The following is a 27,511-nucleotide window of genomic DNA, read 5'->3' on the forward strand; positions in this document are numbered from 1 at the left end:
AATGCTTCTCCTTCTTATTTACTTTCAAAATATATTTTCTTTACTTTTTTGTGTGTTGCTGTAAGTAAATGCTTGTTTATCTGCTGTGACTAAAATTGATCTAGATTTTTTCCCTCTTTCTTCTACGTCTGAGATGTGTTTGTTTGAATATTATCTTTGTGTGTTAATAACCACAGCCTATTGGGTTCAGTAATTAAATCAGTATTGTCCCACAGACAGCAACCTCCATTATGAAAAAAAGCCTCCCTGATTTGAAGGCGGGGCCACCTTCCAGCGCGTCCACGACCCAAAGAAGCGCGCTCCCGTGCCAGGTCCCCTGTCTTGGTGCCTGAGGCGCAGCTCTGTGGAAAGTTGCTCCTCTCTCCGGCGGTGTCGCGCTCCTCTCTGCTGTCACTTCACTTCCCACCTCCGTCATGCCTCTCCTCCTCCTGCTGCAGACATGGGAGTTACCGGCTGCGACTGGAAACTAACCGACTCTGCTGCGCCTTCTGTCCGCGTTCAGAGCTCCATCACCAGCCGGGGACACCCCGCAGCGCGAAGCTGAGCCTTTTCCTATCAGTTCCACCCTTTTCTGTGATTTGTTCGTTTGGTTCCGCGTCATTAATGGACTCCGGGAGCTGCGTGTGAGATTGTTTGCAATTTCCGTTCACGCAGCTGAAGATGGAGACGGTGATGGAGAGGGAGTGCAGCGCGCTGGGGGGGCTTTTCCAGACTGTCATTGGAGACATGAAGGTAACAAATGAAAATTGTTGCTTCTTTTGACTTGTGATCACAATCTTCCTGTAATACATTTCAAAGTGATTCTCCAGGCTGCGTTGCACCAAAGGCAGGGAATTGTGTTTGTCTCTCTGATTTGCAAGCGACATCATTAATTTGCTAATTATCCTGGAGGGGAGAGAGCTGGGTGGGGGGCCGGATGTGAAGGGCTGCAGCTCATTGCCTCAGTAGCTTGTAAACCCAGGTTTACCAAGGTAACCAAACACAGGAGAGCTTTGCATGGATGAATCACTGTTGCTCTGGCTCTGCAGGAGATGAAAACACAATTAGGTGCAAGATACCGAGCCTCCTTTCAGCTTAAAAAACTCAACAGAAAACCTAGATGTTTTATTTAGAGTTTAATCTTAACATGTCATTGGCATTTCATGAGAATGGATTACATTGTTGCTAAAAAGAGATAACATTTCCTTCAAATTCCTTTTTTTTTCTTTCTTCCAGAATAGAATCTGCTTAAATGAATGGAAATTAATCAGGAAGTCTGCTAATGAAAAAATAATGAGTAGCTATTTTAAAACTGTGCTATTTGTCAGTGCAAATTGTCAACTTTTTCAAGAAATGGCTTCTAAAATGGGAGATTACCCTTGGGGAAATATGATATTGATTCAGAAATGCAATTTAATTTTTTATCTTTCCTTCCTGATGAACTCCCACCAATTCTGATCTACTGTATTAACTAATCAATCAGCAATTCTCAATGTCTTTTCATATGATAGTCCTTCTTAAGGTTCAGGTGGGTGTTGGTTATAAATCTATTGAAATCAGAATTGCTGATGAAACTAGAAGTTGAAAAATATGAATGGTGCTCCTCTGAGACTTACTCATGTTGTCTTTCATCTTTTAAAGATATTTTTGAAGTAAAACCATTATTTTTTGCTCATCAAAGCAAAAGTGCCTTCAATGTTCAATTCAGCATCTTCTGATACAAGAAAACTTGACTTTGATGCTGAAATGCAAGAAGGAAATTTGATGAGAAGTTTGCTCCTCCTTAATGCAGAATTATTACCATCATATGTTTCTAATAAGGTTGAGTAGGCAGTGCTGAAATTCATTTTGTTTGATTATTTTTGAAAACTACATTTCAGTATCAGTAGTTCACAACAGCAAATTTAAGTCACATGAATAGCCATGATGAGATAGATTCCAGTGAAGAGCTAAATACAGAAACAGAAACAAGCAGCTAATCAAAGTGATGGGAAAAGTTTCTCATAATCTTGAGCACAAGATTTATTTAGTTATGTTATAAAATCTTTTGATTCTTACAGTTAAAATAACGATATAACATTTATTATTTTGATGTCATTCATGGCTCTAAACGCAGAATAAACATTGTTCAATGCATTTGTATTTTCAAGTTTATTTTGCCAGATATACAGTACAGACCAAAAGCTTGGACACACCTTTTAATTCAATGAGTTTCCTTTATTTTCATGACTATTGACGTTGTAGATTCACACTGAAGGCATCAAAACTATGAGTAACACATGTGGAAATATGCACTAAACAAAAAAGTGTAAAACAACTGAAAATACCCCTTATATTCTAGTTTCTTCAAAGTAGCAACCTTTTGCTGTAATTACTGCTTTGCACACACTCTGTATTTTCTTGATGAGCTTCAAGAGGTCGTCACCTGAAATAGTTTTCACTTCATAGGTGTGCCCTGTCATGTTAATAAGTGGGATTTCTTGCCTTATAAATAGTCATGAAAATAAAGAAAACCCATTGAATTAGAAGGTGTGTCCAAACTTTTGGTCTGTACTGTATATAACTATATTGGCTTGTAGAGCCAAGATGGTACATATTTTAACTTGAGTCGTTTTGCCTTCTGAGCAACTGTAGCCTTTTGTGATTGGAAATATTTCCAAACTTGTCCAAATTTGTCTTTCCTGTCTGGAAGAAAAGAGAAGATTTAAATGCTGTAGTCTTTCAGCAATGTCGTGCAGCAACAGTTGAGAGGGTCAGTGGTGCCCCATTTCATGCCCGATCACAGTCAGAGAAAACTTCAATCACTTCAACACTTTTCCTGACCTCTCATTTAGAGTACTTTAGACCAGAAGAATGCTGTGGGTTTCTGTCTAATGTAGCAATTAGACATGAACCCCAGTATACCCAGTAAACCTAGTATACCCATTTATCAATTTTGGTTGATAAATGTTGCATGACAGATACATCTGTTCCTGTGGGTTCTATAGTTACAGACAGGTGGCTTCTACAAGTGTAGCTGTGGGTTCTCTGAAGAAGGTCTGGAGTTCTTTGCCACACCCTTTTCCCTTCTCATGTTTCTATGTTTTTACATTTGTTTGTTGTCATTCACTCCATTTCCTTCTCTTTCTCTACTCACTCTTTCTTCATCTTCTCCCACGCTACTCCTCCCACTTCCACCCGGTTTGTTGTTCTCCTATAACCTCGCTCTGCCAATCTGTTCCTTCAGTCTCAAGAGAAACAGCTAGTCCTTTAAGATCCAATAAGACTTTGATCTTTATCTTAGGTCTAGATATCAAGGCTGTAATCAATAAAACATCACAGTAACTTTGTTTGAATGTGACTTTAAAGAGTTAAAACGCAATCCTTTTGAGAACAGCTAGCTATCAAAGACTTATGTATTGGGAGATCCTTGTCATCTTATTTAATGATGGATCAAATGAGAAATTAATCTTTTGGAAGACAGGAATGTTTTAGTTTCCCAGTTTGAACTCTTTTTCTTTTTTTGTTTAGAAATGTATCAATTAAGTCGTTTTCAAAGATGTACTTTTAAAGCTGCTTGGTTACTCTTTCTGTTTGAGGTTGTCTGTTTGGACATGTTGACTTTTACTGCTGCTTTAAAACTCTGCTAATCCCCCACTGATGTTAGTAGGAGGGGAAACTTTGTCTACACTAAACTTTATAGGGCAAAAAAAGTGTTTTCCAGTTTTAGTGAGCCTCTAGTAGTTAACATAGCTGTCCTGGATTCGATTCCTGACCCAGTTCCATTTACAGCATGTTGTGTGCCTCTCTTCTTCCTGTTGAGCTACTAATGAATAAATGTCACTAGCAGGGCAAACAAAATCTAAATATACATTTAAAAAAGAACATAAATCTGCATTTGACTTTCTAATCAAGGAAAAATCAGCTAATTTTGATTATTTGATTAGTCAGCTATCACAGTTTAACTGACTGGCTGAGTCTGAGACCAAGCTGAAATTTATGTGTGTTTTGCTTTGTTGAGTTTGTAACTCAACTCTGTGCCGCTATCAGTCAAAAATACAATTTGAACAATTTTGTGCAGCAGCTGCTTGTTTATTCTGGACAGACACAGAGCACCACATGGTTTCTGCTGAAAGGATGCTCTGTTTTTCTGCTGATCTGCATATGCAATGTGGAAATTTACCAACTTTTATCTTTAAGCTTTGCATCCTAACATAATCAAAGCTGCCTCACACCTATTTGTTGCCATTTATCTCTCTTCAGTGGTATTGTATAGCACCTAGATTACTTAGTTGCATGCCAACTAAGGGATGCCAATAGTAAACAATTAAAGGCATCACGAATCTGTTAAGGGACAATTTAGAGAATTTGAGACGAGTTAAACGGGTTTCATGCAAGGAACCTAATTTTAACAGCAACCTCCACCCTGCTCATTTTTTAAAATATTGTTTAATGTCTCTTTATGCTTTTAGGTTGGCTCCCATTCATATCTTAAAAGTACTCGAGTACTTGGGAAGCTTTGCTGATGTGTCCTACTTTATTAATTGCAGATAAACCCAAAGATTTCCATAACCTTCCTTTGCCGTATGAATATTGTGCATCCTGATATTGTGATACTCGATTCATATTACTTCCAGTGAAAGAAACAAGGTGGTAAAGTTAAAAGATTACTTTAAATCTTAATCTGCCAGTCGTATGAATAATTTTGGACTTTGCTGTATCTTATAGTTATTATTATCATTATTTTTTTATCTCGTTCTGCAGGTGTAGAGGCAGACTTCTATGGTGTTAATTTGTGTTAATTCTGGACAGTGCTATATAGTTTTGTTGGACAAGTGAAGGCCACGTGCTGTTTGGAGCGAGATGTAGTATTGGTTGCACCTACCAGTCATGATGAAAATTATTTCCGGAGGCTGTTGAGGCATCAGTAGTTGATGAGTCGGGAATAAGAAGAGAACGCAGAATCAGATATGTCTGACACTGATTGCCGGGTCACATACAAGCAAATTCCCTCACTTTCAGTCGCCAGATCTTTGAATGCTGACTCTGTAATCATTTGGCAACCAGAGTTGTATTCTTAAGGTGACAAACACACTTTCACTAGTTGATATTTGGAAACTCTAAATCTTGCTATTTGAGTCTGTTGTCTGATTTAACTGTATATTTTATCTTTTAAAATTTAATTTAAAGTAACAATTACAAAAATAAATGAATTATTCTTAATAAGAATTGCTGTCTGAATTATCTCAAAGGAATTTCAGTAAAAGTGACTGATTTTGGAGACTCGCTGACAGATTTGTCATCTGATACAAATATGTGGGTGGAACCGTCTGTTTCGGTGTCGCTGTGGAGGAGACCTCAGTCTGCTGCTAATTGTCTCCAGAATGCATTAGCGTCCTATTTTCATTCGCCCTCCACATGTCAGCCGAATTAAAGGAAAACAAACAGGAAATGCCACAAGCACAAGGTTAATGAGGTAAAATAAGATTGTGTTTGTCTGTAATCTAAAATAAGGTGCCGACTGTTTACCTTTACCTAACAACCTTTAGCCATGTAGAACATTTTATGTTTTTTTTAAAGGAGGGAGCTTAAACTAGAAGCCTGAGATCTTTAGAAAAGCTAATTTGATGCATGTTCTTCCTTGATGGGGGAAGTGGCTCTGAAATAATGAAACTGAATATTTTTGGTGGTATTTTTAGGAATTTTTGAGACATGATTGAAAATGATAATGGAAGCTGGTATCAAAGCCTGTTCTCAATTAATTAAAAAGAATGAAATATGCAGCAGGAACCAGTTTGCTTTTCCAAGACAAAATGTTTGATCCTTGCTCCGTTGTGTTCTGAATTTCTGCAGATAATTGTTTTAAACAGCGGCAGCTCAGCACCAATGAAATCATTTTTCACATGATTCCCGGAAACAAAGGCTTAATATTCCCAAAATTAATCGGTGTAGTCAATGAGCACTTTTTTTTTTTACAGATGAATTGGCTCTTAATGGCCAGATGTATATCTGATCTCTGATCTGTTTTTTATTTAAACAGAATTGTACTCACTGTGTCAAACTGGATTTATAACAAAAACAGCGAGCGATAGTTAAAGATATGTAAGGCTCATTTCATTGTCTTAAATTGGACTGTTTAAGACAATAAAATGACTCGAGACTGGGAGATTGCCGCAACGTTTTTTTTCATTGCCCAAAACTTGCTCATCTTTAGGTGCTAAAAATGACAATTCTTTCCTCAAACTCAGCTCTGCTAAAGCTGTTGTAAATATAATATTTGCTCAACAAGCTCTATTGGACTGGAATTTGTTTAGCTGACAAATTCCCTAACATGATTGTGGCTCTAGCTCAGGGTTCTGCAACCTTCTCAATCAAAGATCTGTTTTTGTTCTCAAAAACAGATCTTTAGCTAAATAAAACTCATTTACTGCCATAAATATTACTGTAGGTTTTTTTAAAAAGATTACTTATTTTTGATAAATATCTACATTAGACAACTAGTAAAAAAGATTTCATTTTATTTTAGGTTTTAAAGTAGAAAAACATAACTATTGCAAAAAACAAGACGGATACATTTTTTTCTATACGATGTTGTGTAAAATGATGAAAAATTAAGTGCATATTTTCCAATAGAGCAACAATAACAATAGATTTGAACAAATACTACTGATGCTTTCAGTGTCTGTTCTGGACATTTAATGCAAGTATTCCATAAAAAAACAGCTAAAATCTGCAAATGTTATATTTATATTATTATTACCTGGTTCTAAATAATTTTTTTGCCAAAGTTGTAAACGGCCTCTAAACCTGGAGTTAAACCAGTACCAACTTTAATCAGGATCTAAAGTCTGGATCATGGTGATCTGTGACAAATGAAAACATTAAGCACCGCTTTTTTAAAAGTCTAGAGTTCCGTTTTGGTTTTGATGTCTCAGATTTAAAATTTAAAAAAATGTAAAAAGAAAGCGCTTCAACAATTACAAAACATCAAATTTATTACCAGAACTACATTAGAATAACACCATTTCACTCCTTCTGCTGTTTATTTAGATTTTATCCGCTTTTTCCAACTGAGTTTTTTTTTTTTTTTAACTCTAGTTCTTCAGTTCTGCAGGTGCAAATTAGAGCTAATTAATTAGGGCTGTGGCATTTAAAAGCAGCATTTGTTTAAAACAGCATTAACAAAGTGGTGATATGACAGATAGTATTAATTATTTAAAAAGTAATGATTAATGTAAATACAGGAATGAGAGGTATACATTGGCTATAAGAGACGCTCAGATATCAGATCATCAGCTTCTCTGTGTTACTCTGCTGAGCGCATCATTTAACTGGTGTCCTGTGAGACTGACCTCCTACCCCCATTTTGATTAAACTGAGTGCATGAGATGTTTAGCATGGCCTCGTTTTGCTTCATTCAGCGCTTCACTTCAATATCTGCATCTCCTCTCTGCAGTTTGATGTATACCCAAATGGTTTTCACATCCCTTGCAAATGTGAACGTGTCTTGCAATAAGTCGTTAATCATCTACACGCTGTTGTGCTGGTTAAAACGAAGCAGACACATTACTGTTGATCCATTTAAGTGGAACTGATCTGCATGCTTGTCCCCAGAGGAGAAACCAGCTCATCCTCTTATAATGTGAGCTGCTTTACACTGAGCCTAAAATCTGCTTTTATACCTGGACCTGCTGTGGTTTTATAGTTTTATGTTTCATAGAAGCACAACTGCTGCTGTTGTCTTTGTGTAGTTAGTTGATGTTCATATGGGGAGCTCTTGCTGATCTTAAGTGACTATTATACATGTAGGCACACAAATAGATTGTGTAGATGCAAAATATTGGGAGTTTTTTTTCCACAAAACTCAGCTTGTTTTTTTCTTTCTTTAATTTTTCTTTTAGTAACTTCTTCAAAAGACAATAATTGACTCTCTGACTTAGTTTGTTGTAACTTTGGAAGACTTTGAATTCGGGATCTTTGTAATTCATACCAGTTCAGCATTTGCTGGATATTCAGCTAAAGTCTGACTATTAGAAGTTCTACATTGTAAATTACAGGATGCCATGTTTCTCCTTGCACGTGGTTCTTGATATTCTATAGTCAAGCTTCAGAGGTTTAGTAAAGGCTTTTGACTAAGACTTCAATAAGACAGAAAAACTGCATTTTCAAATCAGGTGTCTGGCTGTTGTTACAACCAAATAACAAAGGTTAACAGAGTTCTCAATAGCCTTTTAAGTGAGATAAATAAACCATATGATGTGCTTTAGGGTTAATGGTCTAACAGCATCAAGATTGCAATGGAAACATTAAAGTTGGAGCTGGACATTGATTTTTGGAGCTCTGGTCAAACGGCACTTTGAGTTTTTATCTTTGTGTTGCTGGAACAAACCCACTGGCTATTCTCAACCTTTCTCTGTTCTTGTTTTCAGTTGCAGAGGTTATGTTTCTGTTTGACATGTCCAGTTTCATCGATTTTAATTTATTTTTAAAAGTTGCTAGGAATTGTAATACTGGTCCTCACATGACATACAAAGTTTTTGAATGTATTTTATCTAAAGTAAGGCTTACCGTCATATTCAATACATTTTGATATAATTGAAAGGGTTATTCAGTCAATTCATACATTTACTGTTCTAAATTCAGTAAAGTAGGAAGAGGTGTGTAGCGTAGCCAGAGATCACAATGGTGTTACTTTGAAATAATATAAATCAAGTGGAAATAAAATGTATAGTGCAGTAAAAGTACTCCTAGAAGTGATATATATCAGTTTGACATAGATTCAAAGAAATTACCATCAAATAATGCTGAGAGTTATTCTCACATTTTAAGAAAAGGAGCAGAAACATATCCAGTAATATCTAGAAAAATATTAATGGTTGGACTGGCATTTCTTTTTATCTGTCTCCTTTCAGGCTTAGACAATAAATATTTTAAGAGAATTAAATCAGCTTTGCTTTCGCCTACATTTCTTCACAATAAACATTAAAGAAATACCCTGGAACTAGCAAAAAGCAAATGATCATATAGTTTAAGCTTGTCCAGTTGCTCACAGAGCTTAACAAATGGATCAGTGGATTCCTGAAGGACCAGCAGGCTGCTTCTGCTGCCTCTCGTTGTTACCACGGTGACAATTTATGTCCTCAGTGACTGATGGATGCAGCGACTGAGACCTTGCCCTCTCTTCTGTGTATATTTTAAAGAGAAGGAAGCCAGGAGGCAGAGAGGATGCAATGTCATGTGGCTATATATACATTTATAATATGGAGTGTAGTAGAGAAGATTTGATTAATGAGCCGGAAGAAGAAATGCCAGTGCTTCTGACAAATTGAATGAGGGTAGGTATGGAAAAACGCTGCTAAAGTAAGGGTGTAATGCATATTAACATGGAGAAAAAGACAAATGGAAGCAAATCAGGAGCACAGAAGTGTGTTTGTGTGTGGTGGGGTGAGGCTACATGCACGTGAAACTCTCCCCTCGCCAGAAAAGCAGCCCCTTTCTCTATCTGAAGCCCCTTCTGCAGCAGGAGCATTGCCATGGCAACGGTAGCCAGGGAATGACGCTGGGCATCACTCTCACAAACGAGAGGCTGAACACGCCCAGCTGCACCGTTGGTTGGGGAAAATGTGCAGAGGATGACGCAGGAGAAAGAGATGGTGGTTGTTAAATGGAACCAGAAGAGGAGGAACTCCCTCTTCCTCCACTTCCTCATTTCTCATATAATGGTTAATGTGTCAGGAATATTGTATAATGTCTTATGTTTATCAATGAGAATCTAAACGAGTAACATGGCAAAAGATCTTATTATAGGACCATGGACTCGTGAATGCAGTCAGAATATACTAAAAACTAAACATTCAAAGTGATAGTTTAGAATTGTTTGACGTTTTTCGTAAGTCTCTGTGAACTCACAAGTAATATTGTATTTATCTTTAATGTACAGATGTCAAATCACAAGGAATTTCTAGAAAACTAAAATAAAATAATGTGGTGAAAGGGTTGTATGATGGAGGCCCCATTTTGTTAAATTCAGCGATAAAAAACAAACCTAAATGTTTGTATCTGTGTATTCGGTGGCTTATTAGCTTATAAACAGTCTACACTTTAACAAGGTCAGCACCTTGTAACACTTATCATTATGAGTGTTGCAATGTTAAATTAAGGCTGCTGGTTGGATCAATCCACCTCATTAGCCTGATCAGCTGATCGATAACCTGCTAAGTTAATTTCCAAACAACTCAGCATAACACACAGTTGTTCAGATTTTCATGCATTGAATCTTGGTCTAATTAATTATTGAAAAAAATATTATCCTGATTATTTTTGCCAATATTGAAATGACTACTGTTTTAAAGGGACAATTTATTGCACTTGGAAAACACTGAACTGTCTTGAAACATGTATTTTCCCCAACTGCTTCTTGTTGACTTTTTGATATAAGAAAAATGAACACTAATCAGAGATGTTATGCAGCAGTTTAAATTCAATAAAGCTTAATGAAGTAAAAAAAAAGATTAATAAGAAAGACAATGAATATTTTCGGCAACAAATGATTCAGTGAAATGATATAACCAGCAGTTTTAATCGGTGTAATATTTGTGTAGTTCAGCTAACAAAATGGCAAAACCTTAACATATCTTGTGAAGTTGTATGTGTTTCATATAAATCGATATATCTTTTAGAATCCTTTTAGTTTGAGTTTAAAATTTCTAACAATTTATTACATTAGCTAAAACAGAAGATCTGTCTGACCAGCTGTTTATGGTTATGTTTCTGCACGGAAGGTTACTAGTACAGATAACTTCACAGATCCTCCTATAACAAAACTGCTAACTGTCCTTTTATTTTGGAAATCCTTTATTTAGAATTTTCAACAGGCAAAGGAATTGTAGTACTTTTAAAATGACTCAAGTCACATTTTTGTTTAGGATTGAAAACAAATCTGATAAATTTGGTGTTTACCACATGATCCTGTGAGTAGAGACTCCCCAGATCTTTTGCTGCAGTGAAAAAGGAGGGTTTAAAAGCCCCACCCTCTAGGATGGCACCCTGTGACTCCTGCTGACATTAGAAGGGTACCCTGCTTTCTCGTGTCCCTGTGTGTTTGGCTGCAGTGTCAAAGCATTTCCTTCAGTGTAACTTCTCAAAGCACACATCGAGCAGCACCGCATTGCAGCGTTTGCTCTCTCGGCCCTCACGTCTTTCTCATATTAGTCGCAGTCTGTGGACATGGGCTGGATTTGCATGCCCGGAGGGGCTTGTTTGGCCCTTTTCTGCACAGGCAGCTTCGGGTGGGGCGTATGGATCGACCCTATTGATCGGTCTCCATCCTGTGTGACGGAGACCGGGCTTTTTCTGTTTAGAATTTGTGTTGAGGTCAGACAAGTTATGCATGGAGGAGCTTTTCATGGGGGGCAATAATTTGGCTGGTTTGTTGCTGAAAGCAAATAATATCAGTTTAAAGGATAAAACAGTAAAACAAACTGTGGACCTGTTGTAGGAGTATGATCATATAATATAGTAAAGCTGACATTGCCCCCCCTTTTCTTCAGTGCCTACCTAATAAAACTTAGTGTTAGATCAAACTTTAAATTTGATATTTGATTCAATATATTGAAAGTTTGCATCTATATGCCATCATTTCTTTTTCTCTCTCTGTCTTCAGGGAAGCTACCCCGTCTGGGATGACTTCATCAGCAAAGCCACCAAACTGCAAACACAACTAAGGTAACTCACACATGCTCAGTCATACTGTAATGATATTTAATTCTGTATGAAGTAAAATGCTGGTTTTCTCAACATTTTTGGCAGTAAGTATTATGATGTGGAAAAAAAACCTCATATTTGTATTACCACTCATTTTAGTATTAACTGCTTGATAAGATATCAAACAGCTTTTAATACACAATAATAAACTGAGTAAATACAAAAATGCAGTTTTCAAAAGGTGTTAAGGGAAGAAATCCATCCAATCCTAGCTCAATTTGATTCGTCTTTGAATTTGATGTGCCATATAGACAATATTTGTGACATCAGTGACTGCTATCATGATAACTGGTCTGTGAGGCATTATTTGGATAAAATTGGTAGATCAGCCACAATTGTTTTTCCCTTTGCGAATAAAGGCTTTTGCTTGAGTCCCAAAGTCTTGGAAATCTTTGTGTCTTTGGGACTGTTTCCAGTCTAATAGATGCTGATCATGTTGTTTTCATGTGTGTGGGTGTGTTTATTATTATTATTATTATTATTATTATTATTATTATTATTATTATTATTATTTATTAAGATCAGGGCATAATGTGTTCCTATATGAGTTTGTTAAGCCTATTTCCTATTGTCAGTCAAGTTCTATTTAAATAACGTCTGGCAGTAATAAGTAGCTATTGAAATGTACTCATCCTTTGAGAAGACTGTGCATGAGTTCACGATTTAACATAAATTAACACTATCACTTTTATGTTTTTTATTGTTAAAACATCTGAATAGTTGATCTAAAATTTACAGCATTATCCATAGACATTATATTTTTCCATGGCTAACTGCTGACTTAGGTTTTCTGACCTGCTGTTCCATTCCTGTGATTTTAAAAAGTAGAAGCAGCAGAGTCTGTACAGTTTTCTTGTTGCTGCTACCCAGAAAACCTGTAAAATGCAAACCGTGTGTTCTGAGAGCAGCCCTGTTTACCACACAGGTTGATGGTCAACAACAGCTTGACAGGAAGTCAGTTTTGCTCATGGGGGCTTTTTGTTGTCAGTTCTCGCATGGATCAACTGTTTTTGTTTTTACCTTAAACTCTTCATGTCAAGCAAGTCGGTTGGAAACCAGACGAACAGACCTGAGGCACACAGTGTGAAATACAGTGGTGAGAGAAATGTTTGCCCCAGTCATGATTTCTTATATTTCTGTATGAAAAAAATCCAAACCTACATTTTTGAGTGTGAAAAATCGAATGCCTTCTAATAAATAATAACTGGTTAGGCCACAGTTAGTAGAGGCAATCACTTTAGATTTGGTTTAATAATAATAAACAGCAGTATTTAAACACAACATGTTCTTTTATGTGATTGTCTAATATTCAAATTTTTATCTGAAACATTGGGGGAAAAAAATCTTAAAGGGTGCCAGCACTTTCTCACCATTGTATTTGTTTTATAAATCTGTTCAACAATAATGTTTTAGAAAGTCTCCAATAGTTTTAGATATATTTATCATAAATGCAAGAATCTTGTGACTTTATTTTTTTTTCAGTGAAGTGCATTGAGATGACATGTCGTGAATTGGCTTTACACAAACTGAATTGAATTGTTGCAAAATGCTAATGTTTCAGGGTTGCACAGCAAGAACCCAGATTATGACGTTCTACAGGTGTTTAGAACCTCAGTTAATAAAAATCCAATCAGTGTGCTTCATTAAGTGCTTAAATGTCAGACTCACCTCCTGTTTGCCACATTCCAGACACTCTAGTTTGCTGCATTTAACACACGCATGCAGGTTCACACACTAAACAGAAACCTATTGCTGATGTTCAGCAGTTAATAAATGCACATGCATGCAAAATGCTAAGAACCTGCACTTAAACTCTACTTTGGAATGTGAATGTTAACACACACGGATTTCCTACCAGCCATTTAACCGTGAAGGCCTACCTGCCCTGCAGCGAGGCCATGTGTACACTCGCACACACACACCCTCACGCCCTCACATGCAGACATGCACGACTTGATTAACCTTCTGTAGCTGGAAGAGATGAAGGATCACAACATATGGCCATTATCTGTGTGATTTAGACTCAACTTTGGGACAGAGTTGTCAAAATACTATCCATAATAGTATGGATAGTATACTATCCAATAGTATGGTGTTGATGCAGAGGCAAAAATTAAAACCCCCAATAATTTAGTATTAGTTTTAAAATATAGCTTTCTACCATTTTGTTCTTTATAGAGCAGGAGTCCTTAACCCCTAAGCCTAACAGTCCTTTGTTGTGCCACTTTTAGATTCATCCCTTCACACACGTGAAAAAAATAATGGCTTATTTCTAGGTCTCTGCAGAACCTTTTAAAAATGATACAAATTTTAAAAGGCCACTTAATTTTTATTGTTACTTTCAAAACTACAACCAGTGTCGGGCAACCTGCAGCACATTTTTTACATTAAACATCATCACATGTTGAATTAAAACAAGGCTCACACAAACATCTACTTTGGTTTTGGCTGGTATGAATCTACTTAGTGCAACTCTTCAAAAAAGACCAAACTAAACATTTTTCTATTCATATTTGTTCAAACAAAATTAAAGAAATATTGTCAAGTTTGTTCCGTGTCATTCTTAACATAAAATTTACAATGTTTACTGAATTATTAACTATTTGGCTGCCTTTTTTAACAAATGACTCCTCTGTTGGTTCTCTCAGGACAACGGTTGTCGCAGTAGCCGCTTTCCTGGACGCCTTTCAAAAAGTGGCTGATCTGGCAACTAACAGTCGAGGTAAGACTTACAGAAAACACACTGTTTTCTAGATTATTTTTCTTTGCGACACTTCTACGGCTTTATTTTATTTTATTTTTTCATAAAAAGCATCCAGATCATAAATCAAGCAACCTTTTCCCACAAACACTACACTGGACAGTTTTTGGTTGGTTGCTATTCTGTTTGTTACCTCTGAGTTTTGAATGTGCTGCTTGTGGATGATTTTCTTGATATTCTGTGAACCTTTGGGTGGGAATTAAAGCTGTTAGGATTGATCTGGAGCCCGGCTAGAAGCAAGGATGATGTGAAGCTTTGGTTATTTTTTTTCAGATCTTTGGCTGCAAGTCACACATTGATCTTTCTTTTAATTTTTCATTTAAGATCAAGGTTTGCTTACTGGCTGTTTACTGCCTCAAACACAGCAAGTTCAAAACATTTTTTATTACACTTTTTGTGTCGGTAATTCATTATGGTATAAAACGCATGTTTGGCTTGTAAAGTTTCATGTTGTAATTAATCAGCCGATATTGTTTTAAGATGTAAGCATATTTAAATTCTGTGGATTTGAATTTAAAGGATAAAAGAAAAAAGTCCAAAAGCAAAACACTATTTAAAACTTAAAGAAAATAAATAATGAGAACATAATATCTTCTAACATTAAATCATGCTTATTTAAAAATTAACCAAAATAATGCCTTCCATAGTATAAGTTATGGAAGGCAGTGGAAAGGAGGTAATATAGAATAGAATAGAAGTACTTTATTCATCCCAGCAGGGAAATTACTTTGCAGTTACAGCATAGAGACAAGACACAATAACAACATCACTGAGTAGTAGTTGTCTATAAATTGTAAAAATATGAAATGCTGGTAATATAAAAAGCAACTTCAGAGCAGTCCTTGCAAAGATTAAAAAAAAAAATGCAGATATGCATATGTAAATATATGTACAGCAGTGTGCCATAGTGCAGTTGTGCAAAATCGGACTGATTAGTGCAGAACAATGATTTAGCTTTTATTGTACAGTGAGATGGCATGTGGCAGGAAGGATTTCCTGTATCTGTCCCTACGACAGCGGAGCTGGAGCAGCCTATGTGAGAAGGTGCTCCGCTGTCTGTCCACTATGTGGTGGAGAGGGTGCTGTTTATTGTCCATAATAGACAGAACCTTCTTCAGTGTCCTCCTCTCCACCACAGTTTCCAGGGACTCCAGCCTTAGTCCCAGTACAGAGCCAGCTTTCCTGATGATTAATGAATTTGATTTCAATATATTCAGCATGTCTGTATTACTCAGAGTGCAGAAAAGCTCTCATTTATTTTTGGTGTTTATCACTATAAATAAATAAGTTCAGATATAGAAAATGTTAGTATTTTACCTTAAAGGTGAAATAGACTGTAGCAAAAAGATCACCCAAAAAGACTATAAAGTGAAATCTGTCCTCAAAAATTTGTCCCTGAACCTCACACACACAGAAAGCAAGACTGGGATAAAGGAAACACAGGGAAAGAGAGGAAAGAGTTTTTGCAGTTACAAAAACCCTCAAACACCCTCAAACATACACAATTTGTGTGTTTGTTGACAGCCTGCATAAAGCTAAAACACATTTGGCACGCACACTGTTTTCAGAAGTCTTGGGGGGGAAAATCTGCAGAAAAGGTCTGTGATCAAAACAGTGGTTAATGAATCAAAGCCTTAAAAAGTTAACCAACACAACAATCTCTCATTTGTAATTCTTATTATGCCTTTTGTAATTAAAATGTAGGGAATAACTCACTGCAAGTCATTTTTGACCACAACTTATGCTTCACATTAACACTGAAACATCTCAGACTTTTTGCTGGAGATTTCAAAGGTTAAAGATGTTTGGCTCTGTGGAAAAAGAAGCCTTACTGCAGCACGGTTAAAATGAAGCCTCTCTAATGGCCACAACTATAGTAACTGAGGCTATTATTGCCTCATTATCTGCATCTGGATTGGGGTCAGAGAGGTAGGAGTGGAAGAAGAGCAGCTCAGCTAATAATAAAAATGCAGACTTTGCAAATAAAAATTCTGGCACGCTCTTATTGAAGATATCTGAGGCTTCGTATCCAATTCAACCAGTCGGTTTGCTGCTGCTGTCCAGAAGCAGTTTTCACATTCTCCATTGATTTGTCCTTTTCCACTATTGACAAATGATCAGAAGCTGTTCCCCCTCCTATCAATCCTTTCAAGTATTGGTGAAAGGAAGCGGCAAGCTTTGATGACCAGCTTGACTTGATGCACACATATGTGTGGTCTTTTTATCCTCTGTCTTTTCCAGGAAACTCCCATTTATCATGGAATTTATGTCCTTTCCCCCGGGGAAGCCTCTGCTTCAAGGTTGAGTCTGTGTGTATTTGTGTGCGGCATGTGTTGCTCACAGCGCCCGATGTAGGTCAACTTCCTGTCGAGGCGACTCGCTGTCACAGTGACAACAGTAGCCCAGGAAACAATCAGTCACTGTCGTGATGAACCTGCAGCTCTGGGTCACAGCTGCTCTGTAATTGACTGTGGGGCTGTGTGTGTGTGTGTGTGTTGCTCAGTAGTTGTTTCACCTGCAGCAGTATGTCAAATTATTGCCTTCCTGCAGCAACCGTTGGCACAATTGCAGGGCTTTGAAGCCACATGTCAAATTTCTTCCTTCTGCGATTTTTCCAGCATCGATCCACCTGAGCTTATGGCTGATGATCAGAAACACAATTATGTAGAATATATTTAAAAAAGGGATGAAATTGTTCACACAAATCACTTTTCATACTTTTTAGGGTTAACATTAAGCAACAAAAAAGGAGAAAAACTTATGTTTTGGTTTATGCCTCATACTTTTTTATGTTGTCTGATTGAAATGTAAAACAATGATACTAACATGGCATGATACTGTGGTGTCAATATTGACAAAATAATTTAGTATTTTCGTACATATTTTTCAAAAAGTTAAAACAATTGTTTTGGTTAGCTAAATATCTCATGTTGCATCTCATCTTACATAAACACTTGCAGCGTATATACTCTTATTTCATGGTAAAGTTAATGGGTGCAGCTTATATTCAGCTGAGCTCCACAATCTGGAAATTAAAGTCTCTTTTAAGTTGATATTGTGCAGAATCGTTGACCTCCATTGTTTTTCTGCTTTTGTTAGTTGAGTTATCATCTGGTTTCCTGATTTATCAGCTGTAGCTTAAAACCTTTACCTTAAGAGTGAAGCATAATGATCCTCTTTCTTTCCCTGCTGTGATTCTCTGTACTTTGTTACTTAAATATACCCAAATCATCAGATTTTCCTTTTTGGTCAGCAAAGGAAAAGTCTGGTAGTTTTCATTCAGTCAATTGAAGTTTAGTTTAGTTGTATGTTCCATACAACTTCCATACAAAAATCCAGTAACTGCAGTGTTGCATTTTATTTAGAAAATTTAGGAATGGTTTGACAGAACTTTTAAGTAGTTATTGAACTTTTTAAAATATTGCTAAACCGGGGTTATTAACATTTACATTGAAATGCAGCTGAAAGCAGTTGTGGATGGAAGCACAGTTAGGATTCGTAACCATTTTCTTGAACATGTATTTACCTTCACAGAAAGTAAAATATGTCTGTCTATTTCTCATCATGGAGAAGATCAACTTGAATGTTAATGCAAATCCCCACTGAGAGGGAGAGCCAAATTTGCCTGTGGTTGCTCTTCAAAATGCTAATGTGTCTTTTCTCTTCCTTCACTCTTTCCATCTTGGCTCTGACCAACAATGAGGTGAGACGGTATAAAATGATGGGGTTTTTTTCTTTGAAATCAGTCTCACTATTTTTCACTTCTTCATAGTTGGAGATAATCTGTTTCATTTAGAGATGGCTTTACAGGAATGGCATAAAATCTTTAAACAAACATTTGTAGCATGCAAAAGAAACACGTCGGTCTATAAACCGTGAAATTGACAGAACAGATCTCTGATAAGCTTTTATCTTGTTCACTGGTTTACAGTTATCCAGCTCTGACGGAGGTGTTGAATTATTGAATTGAAGAGGTTGTACCTCATCCGTTCAATGTCACCCGGGTATGGAGGGATTCACTGTCAGATAGTGGAGGAGGGGTAAAAGGTGAAATCAGACAAAGTACTTGTTCCAAAAACCAACGACGTTGGAAAAATGCTTAGAAATGGAATTGGTGATATTGAAATGCACTTAAACAGAAGAATGAATGGTTGGTTGTAGGAAAGAGAGCAAAGAGAAAAGGAAGATAGAGGTATGCTGATAGGGATGGGAGATGGTTGCAGGAGGAGGGGTGAGAGGCTGTTGGCTGTCATGTCCATCCTGCTGCTGGTGCTCATGGCAACAACATGGAAATCACTGCAGAATTGAATCTGAGTAACAGAAACAGAATCTGTTTTCATCTATCTGCCGGCGGAGCTGGTTCTGCTAACAGATTCATTCATAGTGTCATTATTTTAGACATTTCTGTAGATGGGCAGCCTTTTTTTTTTTTAACCAATCAATAGATGAGGTTGTAGTGTTTCTCCAATGTGTTAAAGTTGCTGAAAGATCCTACACTTTTTTAAAATTTAAAATTAATGAATATCTTTTTCTTTATTTTTCTTTAGGGGCTAAGGTGTGGGCTGTCGGGTTCCCTCCTAACTGCCCTTTTGCTAACCACAATGAAAGCAGTTTGAATCTTTCATGTTGCGTTTGATCTTTTGCTACCAAATTTCCATCTCTGAGAAAATATCCTTTGTTCTTTTGTTTATGCAGCAGCTCCACGTTACAAAAGCTGTAGACTTGCAGCATTACCATTCATTGGATTGGATTAATGGACCCTGGTTTGAGTGGTTGCTGCAGGAATGTTAGCATTTCTGTTCTTCTGCAAGTCTTAAAAATAAGAGCAACTTCATTGGTTGTCTCTAAGTACATTGATCAATATATTTTATATTTTACTGGGTGCTTGCTTGGAACTAAAGGATTCTTACATTTACATTTACATTCTATACTGTAAATATTAAGAACATATTTGGTCAATCCTATCTAATTTTTGTGTAAACAAATAATCAGCAAGCCACTTGTTCTCTCAGTTTTAAATCTTTTTGGAGGATATCTTAAGCTATAATGCAATTAATATATTGTGATTGAAAGCAAATGATAGTTTAAAAAAGCTCATCTTCATTTTGTCTCCCTTGACAACATCAGGGAACTGAGGCAGATTCCTCACTTGCATTTCAGGCTTCCAAAACTTTTTCAGCTGTAAAAACCCATCTGGAACATGAGCCAGACGTAGAACAGTACTTATCAGTTGTATTGTTTTTGGTTAAACATTTCACTGAAGCTGCCACATGTAACACTAACAGAAAGCTGCTGTAGGTTTCACTTTTGGCTCCTACTGAAGGAAAATAACAGAGTTATTTCATTTCCAACCAAAGCATCATAAGAGTAACTCAGCCATCTGCTAGCTTCTCTGATCTCATTTCAAATCAGCTGCTGTTCCAGCCTGCCCTCTTCTGGCTTCACTCTTTTCACCAGATGTTGAGACAAGCTGCAGGGATTTCCTCTGTCAGCTGCAAGATCATCAGTGAGGTTCAATAACACGGGACCTCACTGATGATCCTGACTTTTGGTCAGCAGTCTAGCTTGGACCTGCTTGCCTCCTTGAAAAAATTAAGAATCACTTCCCACAGAGTCTTAGCATACTTGTCAGTAAATGCTGTTATTACTTCTTTTATATTTAATTTTTTCCACTGCAGAGTGTCAGTAATTTACCAGATTTATATTCATGTCTTGTGTAAAAATTTACCTTACAAGAACTTCTAACGTGCAACATATTGCCTGACATTTTCTAATATATTTCTTGCCAACAGTAGTTTTAAAACAGATGGGATCTGACAGACAATCATTCACACACGGTTAGAAGGTCAGCTTAGAATAATCAAGTACCTAAAATGCATGATTTCAGTGTAGAAAGAAGAACATGTGAACTCCAGACAGAAAGACCCTCGCCTGAATTTTAGGACTTAACTCACTGACATAATCCTGTCAGTGATGTCATTTTGGACCTAACTTACAAAGTTGTGTGGAAATGCAGATTGTTGTGTAGCTGCTGTGTTCATCTAGTTTGAGCTGATGCATTGTGTTTTTAGCCCTGTGAAATTAATTCCTGTGGATGTGATACAGTCCCTATCTTTATCGTGTGTGTGTGTGTGTGTGTGTGTATAGTGTGGTGGAGTTCCCAGCAGCTCACAGATGGCCTCCTTTGGCATCTTATTTACCGATATCTCAGTTTCAGGTGAGTGATGTCATATCTGCAGTGTCCACAATCACAGTTTGAGCTTTTCCTCAAGGACAGATGGTGCTTCAGTGTTTAAACTTTGCTGAGGAAAAATATTTGCTTATCAGATTCCACATTCAGGGGAAGATGGAACAAATTTAATGTATCTGAGATGTTGCCAGGTTTGGTGAGGAGTGATGTTGCATGTCTTTGTGAAAGTTACTCTGCAGCGGTAGGTAGATGTGCAAAATCAGAGCAACAAACGTCTGAGGTGTGAAAATCTGATGTATTGGAATAAAAAGTGAATATTTGTGGTACCTTTAATTTGCAAATATTTACAATTCTTTTGCTTTGTCTAAATTAGGAAGAACTGCAAACATAGATTGCTTTTAATTAAAACAAAATTATATACTTGATTCTTCTGCTTAATATATATTTTAAAGATTTTACACTTATTAAAGAATGTAAGAAATCTAATATTATGTGTTAAGCTTCATTATTATTAGATTTTAAAAATCCCAGAACGAGTCACTGATCAAATGGAACAACTTGGAATAAATAATTAACTGAGTTCAAAACTCCACATGAATGAAGACATCAAGGTGAACTTTCATCCAACTCATATTTTATTAGTACATCTGGTAATGAAGTCGGGTTTTGCTGTGGTCATGTCCTCTTTGGAATGGTAAGTGTGGAATGATCTTTTTTTAAAATGTATACAAATTTGTCACTTTTGCACAGAAAACTAAAAGTATCTGAAAAATGTAGATTGTTTTATTTTTAACAAGTGGACGAGTGCATTAACCTGATTTCAATACGTTTTTATATAAAATGGATGGTAAGTGTCTAATTTTTGCATAGCATGAGAATTGTGACTAACTTAATCATCAGAGTTTAATGGTCAGACTTACCATTGATAGCAAACTTGATGAAATGTACATAAGATAATAATAGAGGGAAATAAACACAATTCTTAAGGAGCGCAGAGGTAAATTTTAATCAAAATAAAATAAGCATTTATTTGAAAATATGCAGCTGAGGTGATTCATTTTTGCTTTTATCAGGCGGTAGCATTTAAAGGCAGCAAAATAACTTCAAAAGATGCAGAGGAAAATCTTAAAGTTGCAGAGTGTCACTCTTAAATAACCAGATCTCAGAAGAAATATTAGATTACAAGGATAAATAATGTCAGAGGCTTGAACTGAGCTGGAGTCAGGAGGCTGGCGTTCATGTAAAACCAAACTGACTGTTCCTCTGTTCCAAATCCAAATTCCTCATCCTGTCAGCCAAGTTACAACCGTCTCGTATATCCTCTGCTGTGAGAGTTCTGCACTGCTGAGGTCAAATGTTCAGAAATATGGGCCCTGACACGCTGCTGCTTATAATACTAATGACTCATTTTGTATGACACTGTTGTTACATGACTGTCTGCAGACAGGGGAGTTATTAAATGAGAAAAGCCACTTTTAAATGTTCAAACTTGTCAGATCTTTATTTAAAACCCTTTCTTTTCGGCAGCGTTGAAAGAAATATAAAGACAGAGGGAGAAGAATATAATGATACAGGGTCACGCAGGTAAAGTTAACTTTGAAAGAGTGTTTTTTAATGTACAAAAACTGGTTTTTAGTTGTAATTTTGATCTAAATTATTCTCATTTTACAGCTGGTGTGGAGGAAATCCCCATGCAGGGCCAGTTAGAATTTTCCTTCAAGTCTTTCTCATTTATGTTGCTGCAACTTTGTTGTAAGGCTATAACCAAACATTTATGAAAATAAAAAAAGGAAGTTTAATTTTCAAAAGCAATGTATTTGAATAAGCTATGGTCAGTGATGAGAATAATCCTTTGGTCATACACAATCTGTTGGCTCCTTTAAATTGGGACGAAAAACCTCACTTTCTGCTGCATATAAATCAAATATCATTTCTCAAATTCATCTTTAAAGATTAGATTTAATTCGTTTTTTATATCATTTTTGCCTTTCTATGAATGAATTGTGTGGATTTAACAATTTAACTCTTTGCTCATGTTTTTTTTTCTCCTAAAAAATCTTGATATAAAAAAATTAATCTTTAGACACACCAGATAAATATTTGTTAAATCATGTTAGATGTAGTTGAAAAGCGGGCCCTCTCAGGTGGTCCTTGTCTTGTGGCGTTTAATGTGAGTAGAGCCCCCAAGTGACGGCCAGCAGCAGTGTGCGGCCTGTCATTATCAAGTGGCATTGCCACGGCAACAGCAGCAGCTGCCTGCTTTGACGTAATGAATGTGATGGTCTGAAAGAAACAGACACAAAAGCCTGAGCTCAGATAACCATGCTGTGGATCCTGTAAATTGGGATATTTAACAGCTGGAACAGGTATGTTTGTGCGGGCGTGTGTGTGCGTGTGTGTGGGCATGTGTGTGTGTGTGAACAAATATATTACAGACACACTACTTGCACACTATGTTTTGCAGGTTAATGTGCTAATGCACAGCTGAGGAAATGATGAATGAAAAAACTAATGAAAATCTGCCTCGGTGTGATGAAGAGAATCATGTTGGGCTTGAACTTGGTGACTCTGCATTATGTACTGGTTGTTTTTAAGTGCTCCCATATGAAATGGATTAACATAATGAAGATGATGCCTCAGGAAAAAAAAGATTTACTCATGTTTCTAGATGTCTTTTGGTGAATCTTTGGAAATTTTTGGCACCACTATTTAAGATAAAGCTTTTCCGCCAGTGCCATAGTCTCACACTGAAATACATAGAACAATCCGTTGATTAATGCTATTAGAACCTTGCACCCAGATCTCTACTTAAAATGTCCTGAAATTTAATAATTTTCCCTGGGCTTTAGGAAAAGAAACTGCCCCCAGCTTTAAAAATCCTCCCCTATATACAATGGATATTAGGTGTTTTTCATCAGATCCACCTGGCATGTAGGAACTCTGTGTCATCAAAGAGCGCTGACTCTGGTTATAGTCTTGAGCAAACATCGCTTGTTTATATTTGTTATGGTGAGATAAAGTTGATTTATCGAGATCGAGATAAAGTCAACAACAGGTTGGTAGGTAGTTAGCATTTGTTACGGAGATTTAGTGACCCGGTGATGCCTCTCTGTGCTGCAGAGGTTTGTTGCCTCTTTTCCAATCTTTGTTACTGTGTGGTGGGAAAATGAATTTGGATTCTCATTCCTCCTTATTTCTTTCTGTTGTAGTTGGTAATAACTTCATAATTATGGTTCTGATCGGGATGTTTTGGAGAAAACCCACTTCTTGTCGTTTCCTAATTTTAGTTTATTTTTTTGAATACCAACATAGATCAGCCTTACTGGAATTGCATGTTTTCTTGAAATCATGGTTATACATGTATCATGTTTTTCCATTGTGCTAGTATGGACAAACATTAAGCCTTTTTAACCCTGCCCACCCAGCGAGAGTCCAACTGTCGGTGGAAATACTCCCTCAATATGCCAAACCATAAAATAGTATATCTACTCGCGCTGTACTGCTCAGTGGAACCAGTGCGCTCTTGCCAATGCCTCTGAGTTAATCTTACATCTGATAAATCTCTAGAACACACAAAATCATCAAAATATTTTTTAAAGGGTATTTGCTCAGTGATGGACCAGCAAGCCGTCCCAGGTCTTGATACATCTTTGGTAAATGAGATCAAAAATCTAGATAAACGTGTGAAAGGGAATTGTTCATCATATCCAAACAGTAGTTTAACAGCAGTGCGGGGATATTCCTGCTGTAAGATTGTGAGAGTCAGTCGCAGGGTGTGTTTGAATTATTAATCAGGGTCACCCAGCAGGTGAGTCTGAGCCTGTGTTGTTTTCATCTCTGCTGCAAACTCCCTCTAATTAGCCGAGAAGCCCCGCCCCTATGACAGAGGACTTATTGTCTCCCCTGCAGGCCTCAACTTGGTTTTCACATCCATTAGTCTCTACAAATAAAAGAGCAAGTTTCTCTACTGATGGTGGTTTCTACAATTATTGGAGATTTGTCCGTTGCGTGGATTTGAGCTGAAAATTGATTTTGCCGATGCGTTTGTTGCGGCGGAGGCGACTGACGGGGGTTCAGAGCTGTTTGTAAAGGTTGAACGGCTGTTAAATAATTCACAGCTACACTGTCACACTGCAGAGATAAACTCTTGCTTTCATTTTCAGACAACCTTGCTTCATCACCCCTAAGTGATTACATGCATGTGCACACACTCCTCAAATGCCAGACAGGAATTCCCTCCACTATTTCATATTAAAATGCTAAATCAAATACCTGCAGTGGAAATGGAACAACTTACTCCTTGCTCCGTTTTAATTTACAGTCAGCACATCATGTAGGTGCTTGTTTCAAAGGTTCAGAATTTCTTTGAAGCCATCAGCCATTGTTCTTTTCGATGTTTCACCTGTACTAAGCCACCTGCTTCTTCTAACCTTCCCCCATATGTCATGTAGAGGTGCGAAGCCCTCAGGCAACCTGAGCGCTGGGAAACGTGTGGCAGGAGGACACGCTGACCGTCGGTGTGAGTTCGGGTGCTGATGGCGTTTTTACATGCTGGTAGAAAATAACAGAGGTGCTGAGCGCATCTGTGTGTCTCCCATCTCTGGGGAGGTTTGGGAGGATCAAAGAGTGTCTGGCTTAGCAGATAACAGCCAATCACGGGAGAAAGAGAACTGCCTGAACATGCTTTGGTTAGTGGAAACACACATTTATCTGTGCACTCAAAACACAGAACACTCAATAAATTCATTGCTAATAAAACATGAAAAAATTATTCGACTGCATTCATATAACCAATCATATGTTGGCTACAAGTACTAAGATGTCTCTGTATATGTCCAGCCTGGGAAACTACATTTATTTACCGGTAATTGAAAATGTTTACTATCCCATCTTGTGCAATTTTCACCTACTGATTCTGTTTTTCGCTAATATAAAACATTGGTAAATAGCATTCAAAATAATTATTTTCCAGCCTTCCTGCTAAAAGTGGTCACAGTAATGTACTATCACATTCAATAAATTCAAATATGTGTTCCAATATGTTGAACAATGTTCCAGTTATCATGAGTCAAAAGAAACTAAACAGCCGGATTTTTAGCCTTAGTGTTTCAACTGTTCTATCGTTTTCTGGAAGTTTGTTCCTTATTAGTCGAGCATAAAAACTGAACAAAATGATTGATTTGTTTTCACTTTATTTTAGCAGAATGGACTTTCAGTTTCAGACTTCTTGTTGGCTAAGATTGTCTGCTGCTGTTAATAGATTTTGCTACCTGTGCAATCATGTTGATAAAATGCAGATATCATTGTGGATTTCTTAAGTGTAATCAGTGTTGAGTGTTCTTTCTTGTGTACATTTAAAAACAGACATTTAAATCACTGTTATTATGTTAATTTCTTTTAACCTTGGCCCTTGTTTTTCTACACTGAAAGATTTTCTTTCTGTACTACAACTGTTGTTGAGTGACGTCATGTTGGCTTAGTTTTTCTGCTGTTGTTAATTACTTTTCGATGCTGCCACATTTGGGTTTTCATCATTTATTCCAAGTGGATGTAATGAAGAACATGAACAAACCACTCAGGATTTTAAGCACATACTTGTCGGCTTGTTTGACTGTTTCGCTGCTGTTTTCTGTTTATACTCAGTGAAGTTGCCTGGTTTCTCAAGAGAGTATTATGCTAATTTGGCTTTATGTTGCTTATATTCAGCTGCCAGACTAGACTAACTAATAGCAAGTAAAATTGATTTTAGTTCTCATTTTTACTTATTGTATGCATTTGCATTGCATTTTTGGATTTTTTTTTCCTTGGAACATAAAATGATCAAAAGAAAATGTTACTTGGGAAACTGAAGTACCAAGACGCAATGCTACTTGACATGCTATTGGTTATGGCTATGGGGCAAGCTGCAGTTTTTTTATCGATCTGGTAATGATTAGAGGAAAGCTTGCCTTCTAGAAAGGTTTTCTTGAAGAGGAACCCTTCAGCACCTATGGGGGAAAAACTAAATATTTTTTAATTATTAAAGCAATAATTAAGTTGAGTATAACTTGGAAAAAGTGAATTGTTTAAAACAAACTTACTAATGCATACATTTCGAGATTTGCCCTTCTCCCTAATGATTGCATGTCACCCGTTTAAGTCAATTTAGCTGTAAGTGAAAACAGTCAAAATGGTTGACACTTCATAAAAAGTTTCTAAAAATTTGGCATATTTGTGTTAGTACATCGTTTTTTTCCTGCCTGTTAATCTGTGCTGCTTGGCAGCTAAACAAGCTGTCTTAATCCTGAAGCACAATCTGTTATTTTACATACAGTACAATGAGCACTTCCAGGCATTAGTTGTCACCATTTTTAATGCAGCGTGTGTCTGCACTTCCAGGCATAGAGTCAGTGAAACTTTGTACTGAGGCTTCTGCAGCAACCTGAGCTATGTTAGCGTCTTCTGAGGCGAGATGGAAATCTGCGCTGACACAAGCTTTTAGCATTCAGACACCGCTCTCCTGCTCAAACTCACTGAGAGGGCATCGGGTGTGCTCCACCAGCACGCCAGCTCTTTCAGACTGCAGATTAGCGCTGAAATAGGAGCTCTGGTTTCGCTCGGGAGGATTGGCAGCAGCCCGGGTAAAGCAAATAAAACTCTCGTTTGACTTTGTTTTCGCCTCAGTTCAAAGAGAGTGTGCGCATCAGCTGAAATCTGTCCAGACCGTGAGCAATGGCATTGGGAGTTGTTTTAAAATTATGGTATTAAAGGATGTGTGATATCAGCAGGATCTTGTTTCAGCATGTTTCCACCTGCCCGTGTGTGGTCAGCGTTACAAGCTTAGTGTGTGAGGGAGTAAA

At 37.1% G+C, this 27,511-nt stretch overlaps 1 protein-coding gene across 4 annotated transcripts in view; it reads left to right on the forward strand.

Moving 5' to 3' along the window:
• Positions 1–293: 293 nt before the first annotated feature.
• LOC114156125 (metastasis suppressor protein 1) overlaps positions 294–27,511 on the forward strand; it is a 55,804-nt gene continuing 28,586 nt past the window's right edge. For 2 of the 4 annotated variants that reach the window (XM_028036371.1, XM_028036370.1), the window contains exons 1-3: positions 295–732; positions 11,621–11,682; positions 14,370–14,443. In XM_028036371.1, the coding sequence (XP_027892172.1) occupies positions 661–732; positions 11,621–11,682; positions 14,370–14,443 (208 nt within the window). In that variant the 5' untranslated portion in view covers positions 295–660. Of the gene's footprint in view, positions 733–11,620; positions 11,683–14,369; positions 14,444–27,511 lie in introns of all 4 variants that reach the window. The other 2 variants (XM_028036368.1, XM_028036372.1) reach the window with 2 other exon arrangements.

Source organism: Xiphophorus couchianus, chromosome 13, assembly GCF_001444195.1.
Source record: "Xiphophorus couchianus chromosome 13, X_couchianus-1.0, whole genome shotgun sequence".
Classification (NCBI taxonomy): Eukaryota; Metazoa; Chordata; class Actinopteri; order Cyprinodontiformes; family Poeciliidae; genus Xiphophorus; species Xiphophorus couchianus.